This window comes from Phocoena phocoena, chromosome 3, assembly GCF_963924675.1.
Source record: "Phocoena phocoena chromosome 3, mPhoPho1.1, whole genome shotgun sequence".
Lineage (NCBI taxonomy): Eukaryota > Metazoa > Chordata > Mammalia > Artiodactyla > Phocoenidae > Phocoena > Phocoena phocoena.
This window is the reverse complement of record NC_089221.1, coordinates 150179561-150188155: the sequence shown is the minus strand read 5'-3', so window position 1 is coordinate 150188155 and position 8595 is coordinate 150179561. Positions and strand designations below refer to the sequence as shown.

Genomic DNA, 8595 nt, shown 5'->3' with positions numbered 1-8595 from the left:
ACCTCACGGAGCTGGTGGAAGGGTTACAGGAACCAGGATGCTCAAAACGCTTACTGCTTGGAATGTAGAAAGGGACCTTTAAAAGCTTGCTATCCTTAACATTCACTGCTGATACTGAATTCAGGCTGAGAATAAGCTAGTTCGCTTTTATAAGTGTGACGTGACTTTCTGAGGCATGAACCTTGACAGCATTGCTTTGGGGTCTTACAGAAGCAGTCGAGGGGGATAAAGTAGTCACACACACCTGGGTTTGAATCCCAGCTCATCCGCTGTAGCCCCAGGGCCTCTCTCCATCCCTCTGAGCCTCAGTCTCTTCATCTGTCAAATGGGGACCAATAATCTCTACCTGCCTAGGTAGTAATAAGCCTTAAATGAGCTCATTATGAAAAGGGACCACTCATCACCCAGCAGCTTCCTCCTTAAGCTGTTGGCCAAATGCATTCTGTCAATGGCGCCCTCAGACTCTTCTTGTGCCGATGTCTGTTTCCACATCCGACCCTACCTCCAGACTTCAGAGTGAATATGTGTCATTCGTGGCTGAATGCCCCATGCCCAGCACAGCCTGGCCCTCTGCAGGAGCTCAGCAGATGCTCATAGGATGAAGGATGTTGGGCTGCAAGATAAGAGCCAGGTGCACCTCTTGGTCCTTTGCCTTTGACCTCAACATCATTTCAGACCCATTCGGCTGAGGATGGAGTTCCCTCCACAGCCCAGATCCAGCCCCAGCCTAACAGGACACTCTGCCCCCAGAGCTCACCCATCCTCGGGGACCCCTGCTCCCAGCATCTTCCCCAGCAGGCTCACTGAGCAGAAGATAAAGAAAAAGGCAAAGGAAGGTCAAGACCCAGACACATCTATCTTTATTTGTTTCCTGTCAGAAAAGTCCAAGGATTACACCAAAAAATACTTCAGCCTCTGCTACCTACCGACAAAAATACACCACAAAATTATAAAGCGCTCAGTAGTTTTGCTAGGGACAACTTGTTATTCCGCTTTAGATGACCAACGAATTTACAAGTGACTCGAGGTGACTGAAGGGTGGGGAGGGAGGAAAAGTCAGATGATAGCTTTCAGCAGACTAGTTTGAGCTACGCTTGTCTTATTACCCAGCTATTAATGTACGATGATTTCAGCATCATAGCAAAGCCACACACGACAAAATGCCCTTTAAATGGCCCGTTTGAGCTTCGAGGGGAGCCAGTACCACATCTCATACAGCCTCTCCCAGCCAGTGCTAGCTTTGCTGGACCTGGAGCCAACGCCACACAGAGGGGCTCTCCCCAAAACGTTTGCGGGAGAGCCGCGTGGAAGCGCCTGAGGTGGGACCAGGGCCACGGGAGGCCTGGGCAATGTCAGATGCTGCCTCCTGGCTAGGAGCTTCCAGAACCAGACTGCGGAGTTTGGACGGTACCCACTGTCAACACAAAGGAGTGGCCAAAAGACGGCCACAGGTCTTAGCTTCCTTTAGAAATGATTTGGCTTTGCTGCAGCTCCAGTGAAAAGCCTCCCTGGCTATCACCTGAGGTTCCTGGTTAGGACCCTTCCTGTTCTTCCTCGTGTTATTAGCACTTCGGAAAACAGCAAACAGACACAGATTTTAAACTTGGGTGCTTATAGCTTGGCCAAATGTCACATGCCCACGCTGGGCTTTCTTCCTGCAGCTTCTCCTTCCTTCTCTTTCTACCTCTTCTGTCTCCTGGGCAGTACCCAGGTGTAGGGCTAGAAACACAAGAGAAAGACAAAGAAAGTCTGCCCGCTGCTCAGTGTTTCTTATACCCTACACATCCCTAGGCCGTGCAGCCTGGCCCCAGCTCCAATGCCCATACAGACAAGTTTGTGCTAACTTTGCAAAACACACGACGCGGTGGAGGCTTTTCTCTCTGGGTTGTATGCATCCTGGGCTTAAAAATGCCAAAATCAGTCCTTCTCTCCAACTCAGCAGTTCCTAACTTCCGGTATTTCTCCCCTGCAGACCGGAGGCCAAGGCAAGCAGCCCCGCCTGCATCACTCACAAGTTCTGTACCTTCCGAAGCTCACACTGAAGCTACCATCTCTTGTCCAAGAAGCCCAGAGCATCTGTGCTCTTTACTACCCTTCAGTGTCTTCCAGGTGCAGCCAGTCTAACTCTTTTTTGTTCACTTTCTTTGTTTCTTTCCTCTTCTGTTTTTAAATTTTCCTAACAAATAATAAGCAGTGGCTTTGAAAATATCTTACATGGGAACAGTCAACACGAAACATGCCTTTGTACATGAGCCTGACTCGGGGACGAATCAACCATACCAAAGGACGAAAAGAAATATTGATTCAGACAACTCCAGTGCAGGAGATTTTCGGTGAGATCCCACCCCCCACCCCCGGCCCCACCCCCGCCCCCATATCCCGGGAGTACAGTGTTGTCTTATAACTGGAGCTTGGCTTAGCCCACGGGGGTCCCCCTCTCCGCCCCCGATTCTGGCTGGGGGTGGGCCCCTAATGGCCCTGGGTCTTGGGCGGCTTGGGCTCGTGGATGACGGCGGCTGCCGACAGCCACGGCCCGATGGCCCGGGCAGTGCTCTGCTTGGCCACGCTGTAGTGGCTGATGACCGTGTAGAAGCGGCTTCTGGAACTGGGGTCCTGGGATGAGTAGTAAGCATCCAGGGAGGCCGGGATACAGCGCTTGTGCTAGGGGAAGAGAGAGACAGAGTCAGGGGTAGCTCAGTGGACTGCTTCCAACCCGCCCTGCAACACGGCCACCCCACCTGGGGCCCACAGGCACGCCAGGCTCTCAGCCAGAGCGTGGGGGATGGTACCTGGCCTGCGCCTGGCCCTCATCAGGCTTTCCCCAGCGTCATCACCATCATCAAAGCTGCCACCTACTTGAAGCCAGAAGAAACTAACCTGATGCTAGGTTGTAGGTTCCCAGAGGTGGAGAGGTGGTAGGAGAAATGGGTGAAGGTGGTCAAAAGGTACAAATTTCCAGTTATAAAATAAATAAGTCCTGGGGATGTAATGCATAGCATGGTGACTGTAGTTAATAATACTGAAAGTTGCATTTTTGAAAGTTGCTAATAGAGTAGATCTTAGAAGTTCTCATCACAAGAAAAAAATTTGCAACTATGCAGGGTGATAGATGTTAACTAGACGTAGAGTGGTGATCAGTCTGCAATATATACGAATACTCAATCATTATGTTGTAGACCTGAGACTAATATAGTGTTATATGCCAATTACACCTCAATAAAGAGTAAAGGAGAAAGAGAGAAAGGGAGAGAGAGAGAAGGAGGGAGGGATGGAGGGAGAGAGAGAGGAAGGAAGGAAGGAAGGAAGGAAGGAAGGAAAGGAGGGAGGGAGGGAGAGGGAGAGATGGAGAGAGGGAGGGAGAGAGAGAGAGGAAGGAAGGAAGGAAGGACGGGAAGGAGGGAGGGAGGGAGGGAGAGGGAGAGATGGAGGGAGGGAGGGAGAGAGGGGAAGGAAGGAAGGAGGGAAGAAAGAGAGAAAGAAAAAGAAAGAAAGAGAAAGAAAAGAAAAGAAAGAAAGAGAGAGAGTGAAGGAGGGAGGGAGACGAAGGAAGGAAGGAAGGAAGGAGGGAAAGAAAGAGAAAGAAGGAAGGAATGAAGGGAGAAAGAGAGAGAGGAAGAAAAGAAAGAAAAAGGGAGAGAGAGGGAGGGAGGAAGCTGCTGATGATACTAATTCAAGGTCAACATGCTCTGCTTACTGACTGTGGGGTTACAGTAGACACTTGGTAGCTCTTTACCTGGCTGATTCACCCACCCCCTAACTCCTCCTCTGGGCCATTGTCTGCAGCCGACTGCTGTCCATTTCGTTCCCTTGATTGGATAGTTGTAACTCTTTTCTCTTATACCAAAAGCCTTGGTTCCTCACAACATTAATATAATTATATATTTGCATTATCCTACAATATATATCAAATGGTCACAAAATAACAGCAATATTATGAGTAATAGTTGGACTACTGAAGGAACTATAGGATTTCCCTGCAGCTCTCTGTGTCCTTAGAATATATGCCACTGAGGCTGTACAGTCAATATACTGCATTCTACAGTCATTTGGAATATTTATTTTCTCGGTAAGTTTATGTTCCCAACTTGATATACAGCTAGATTTTAGCTTGTATTTAATTTCAGGAATTATTTTTTATTTATTTATCTTTACAAATACATCAAACATTGATACACATCGAGGACGAATGTAGAGCAAGATACATCCAGAGAAGCCTTGCTCCTCGTCCCTATTCTTTCTGTCCCCTCCCTGCCCACCTGAGTCACCATTTTTCTTACTTTTTTAAAATTTATCCATTCAGAATTTCTTTCTGAAAATAGAAGTAAACATCCCTGACCTCCCCTTTTCTCACTCCAATGCAGCACCTTTTTTTCTTCACTATTATCCTGGAGCATCTGTGATGTCTTAGAAAACTCATAACAAAACGCTCTTCATCTCCGTTTCCTCAGATGTAAAATGGGGGCAAAAAAACCTATTTTTCAGAATGGGTGGAGAGCTCAACTGAGATACCGTTTATGAAAATGTCTAGGTAGGGGGTGACATAGAATGGGTACTCAGTAAATGGTAATTTATAAATATTCGTTTCAGCTCTGAAATGTTACTACCACTAACATTTGTCGAGAGCCCATTCTCTAGCAGGCCCTTTGCTAACCGATTTTATTTAAATTTTCTCCAAAATCCTGTGGGCAGACATTATTGACGCCCATTGCAGGCGAGAAACCTGAGACTCAGAGGGGCGAGGGGATGCCCGGGGCTCATGCAGCCGGTTCAGTTTTGCAAGGGAAGGAGCACAGTCAGAGTGAAGGTGATGGGGAAAGGGCCCAGCTGCAGGATTGGGGGAGGCCACCTCAGAAGCTCTGCTCCCTGTCTTCACGTCTCTGCAGGAAGAAGAAACCAGCCATCAAACCGGGAAGACTCACACCTAGGCAGAGCGCTCTGGAGACGGAAGTCTATTTGCAGCAGGAGTGAGCTCTCCCAGATGCGGATGGGCAGTCGAAGCAAGGGCCATCTGGGAGAAGGCCGTCTACTGCCTACTTGAGACCGAGTCCTTCACGCAAGCCTGAAAACTCCTTGCCGGACATTTATGACTTTTTTTTTCTTGTAATTTTTTTTTTTTTTTTTTTTTTTGCGGTACGCGGGCCTCTCACTGTTGTGACCTCTCCCGTTGCGGAGCACAGGCTCCGGACGTGCAAACTCAGCGGCCATGGCTCACGGGCACAGCCGCTCCGCAGCATGTGGGATCTTCCCGGACCGGGACACAAACCCGTGTCCCCTGCATCGGCATGCGGACTCTCAACCACTGCGCCACCAGGGAAGCCCTCTTGTAATTTTTTATTTCATATCAAAATTTATTGTGAAGATACAACTTTTTAGAAAAAAATTTTAGATTGCCACCATCAGTTTTGTCTTGGTGTTACTTATGCATTTCTTTATACTAACATTTTTACGTATTTCAACGCCTTTATTGAGTGCATAAAGTTTTCTTTTTTATTGAGGTATAGTTGATTTACCATATTTTATAAGTTTCAGGTGTATAATTTCATGAGTCACAGTTTCTACACTTATAGTTAGTATAAAATATTGGCTATATTCCCTGTGCTGTACAATATATCATTACAACTTAACTTATTTTACACATAGTAGTTTGTACTTTTAAATCCCCTACCCCTATCTTGCCTCTCCCTACTTCCCTCTCTGCACTGGTAACTACTAGTTTGTTCTCTATATCTGTGAGTCTATTCCTTTTATGTTATATCTACTAGTTTGAGGTACTTTTTAGATTCCACATACAAGTGATATCATACAGTATTTGTCTTTCTCTGTCTGACATATTTCACGTAGCATAATACCCTCCAAGTCCATCTGTGTTGCTGCAAATGGCAAACTTTCATTCTTTTTGTGGCTGAGCAATATTCCATTGTATATATGTACCACATCTTCCTTATCCATTCATCATGGATGGACACTTAGGTTGCTTCCATATCTTGGCTATTGTAAATAATGCTGCTATGGACATTGGGGTGCATGCATCTTTTCAAATTAGTGTTTTCATTTTCTTCGGACACATCTTACATTTTAAACAGTCTGTAGGGAGGTTGCCATACCCAGAATTTAAATGTCAATGAAAAGAAGACATTGATAAACCCTTTAATTGAAGCTGACAGTCACCTGGGCCACTCCCCTGCCAGAAGCCCCTTACCTTATAGACAAATCCTTCTGGGCAGCTGTGGTCATAGGTGAAGGCTTTGTAAACCACCAGGAACACGATGCAGGCGAGGAAAGCTAGGGCCAGGCTGACGAGGATGGTGACCTGGAGAAAACAAAACAGAATCCTCCAGCCTCAGCTTGCCTGCCTTCCATCCACATGGTGCAGCCTTCGAAACCCAGAGCCGATAGGCAGCCTGGTATGTTAGAAAGAGTAGGGGGTGGCCAGGGGCCCAAAGAACCAGCTCTGTCTCAGCTCTGTCACCAACTTGGAGTGTGAGCCTGAGCAAACCATCTGCAGTCTTTGGGTCTCGGTGTCTCCTTCTTCCAGAAACTCTCGGAAGCTCCGTCTTGGCCCAATGTGTGATTTCCACCCCCTCCCCATTTACTTTTCCTGTTAATTCTGTGGAGGCAGGGGGATGACCGTTAAGCCCTCACTTACGGTGTTCCTGCCTCCCATCACCTCCCTCCCTGCCACTGCTGATTTCCAGTCTCAGGTATCAATGCTCATTCTACCTCCACTTGGACGTCCAGTACTCACCTGAAGTGTGTTCTCAAACAAAACTCCTGCTTCCCTCCCATCCTAAACCTGCTCCACGCCCCGCATTTTTACCTATCTCAGGAAATGTCAACCCCACCTTTGCAGTCACTCAGGCCAAAAAGTTTGAAGTCATCTCTGACTCTCTTCTTCCCCCATTCTACGTCCTAGTTACCGGCAGAAGCTGTCATTTCTGCCTTCCAACACATCCATAATCCAATCACTTCTGACCCCCTGAATCATCTCTTTTGTGGCCAAAGCCATCATCACCTCTCACCTGCAGTACTGAAACTGCCTTCTAGCTAGGGGCCTCCTCGACCCCTACATGTATTCACACACAGCAACCTGAGAAGTCCATTCAGACTTGAACTCAAGGCATGTCCCTTCTCTGCTCAGAAGCATCTAATGGTCTCCAAATTGCTCATACTAAAAGCCCAGCTCCTAACCATTATCAACAAGTAAGCTTTAAAAATAATACACCACCAAACAAACTGAAGTCACCAACAGGATTTACCAGAAAGGACTAAGTAGCTAATTTCAGAGGCAACTCCAGGTTTGCACTGGCCCCATCCCACCGCCTGTGTAAAAAATGGTAGAGTAACCCCCATGATGCTGGGCACCTAGTGTTATAAGCAGACTTTTTTCATGTTATTTTTAAAGCTGCTGGGCTTTTGAGTCAGTTGGCCTAGAAATATGGTAGAATTCCTATCATGGAGAGAAGTCTTATTGTGATTCAGAAGAAAAATAAAATCAACTTTGGGGGGGTGGGGGGGCGTCCCTATCCCATCTCCTTCCCACCTCAGGACATGGTTTATAAGGACAGGAGGAGATGGGATTCTACATTACTCCGAATGGAGTCATTTGTTAGCAGCTGTAAATACTGGATGGAAGGAATTTGAAAAGGAAAAGAGGAAGATGGGTGTGGGAGACGTCCATCTGAATCCTATGGGCAGACACTGTCTGTGAGAAGTTCCTGTGCATGTGTGTGTATGAAGTTTTAGGACGATGTGCCATTGTGATGTAAGAGATAAATCTATCTGGTCTTGTTCCCGGTTCCTGGCACAGAGCTAAAACACTTGTAATTTCCTAAGTGATAAGAGCAGGGTAGCAGCATCTTTTGTTGTAATATTTGGTTTTTGTGCCCAGTTCCTGAAATAACTCTGATCCATAAAGGTGAAAGGAGCAGCTTCTATTATTCATAACAACCCCCTTTCAACTACATCTGAGTTAATGTTGTTATATTATGTTATGAGGTAACTTTTGGGAAGTCCCTAAGGATGGGGGCTGGTTGCCAGAGGAACGAACCATTGATTGGAGCGTTGTAACTTAACTGCCTCCCCGACCTCCAGGGAGGGAAGAGGGGCTGGAGATGAAGTTAACCACCCATGGACAATGCTTTAATAAATCATGAAGCCTCCAGAAAACCCTAATCAAAGGGGCTCAGAAAGCTTCCAGGCTGGTGAACAAGAACACATCCATGCCCCTGAGGGTGGTGTACCCCAAACTCCACTGGGACAGAAACTCCTGTGCTCGGGACCCTTCCAGACCTCATCCCATGTATCTCCTCATCTGGCTTTATCATCCTTCATAATGAACCAGTAATAGTAAGTAAAGTGCTCTCCTGAGTTCTGTGAGCCATTCCAGCAAATCACTGAACCTGTGGGGGAGGTTGCAGAAGCCCCCAGTTTATAGCCAGTCAGTCAGAAGTTCAGATGTCAACCTGAGATTTGTGACTGACGTCTGAAGTGGAGGCAGTCTTGTGGGACTGAGCCCTCGACCTGTGGGGTCTGTGCTGACTCAGGACAGTTAATGTCAGAGTTGAGTTAAGTTGTAGGAAATCCAGGCAACCTCCA

General features: G+C 47.1%; 1 protein-coding gene across 1 annotated transcript in view; it reads right to left on the bottom strand.

Moving 5' to 3' along the window:
* Positions 1 to 845: 845 nt before the first annotated feature.
* The window catches only part of NSG2 (neuronal vesicle trafficking associated 2), a 59960-nt gene continuing 52210 nt past the window's right edge, over positions 846 to 8595 (bottom strand). The window contains exons 4-5 of the mRNA XM_065873964.1: positions 6200 to 6310; positions 846 to 2661 (exon numbers count right to left, since the gene is read on the bottom strand). Coding sequence (XP_065730036.1) covers positions 2470 to 2661; positions 6200 to 6310 — 303 coding nt within the window. The 3' untranslated portion in view covers positions 846 to 2469. The remainder of the gene's footprint in view (positions 2662 to 6199; positions 6311 to 8595) is intronic.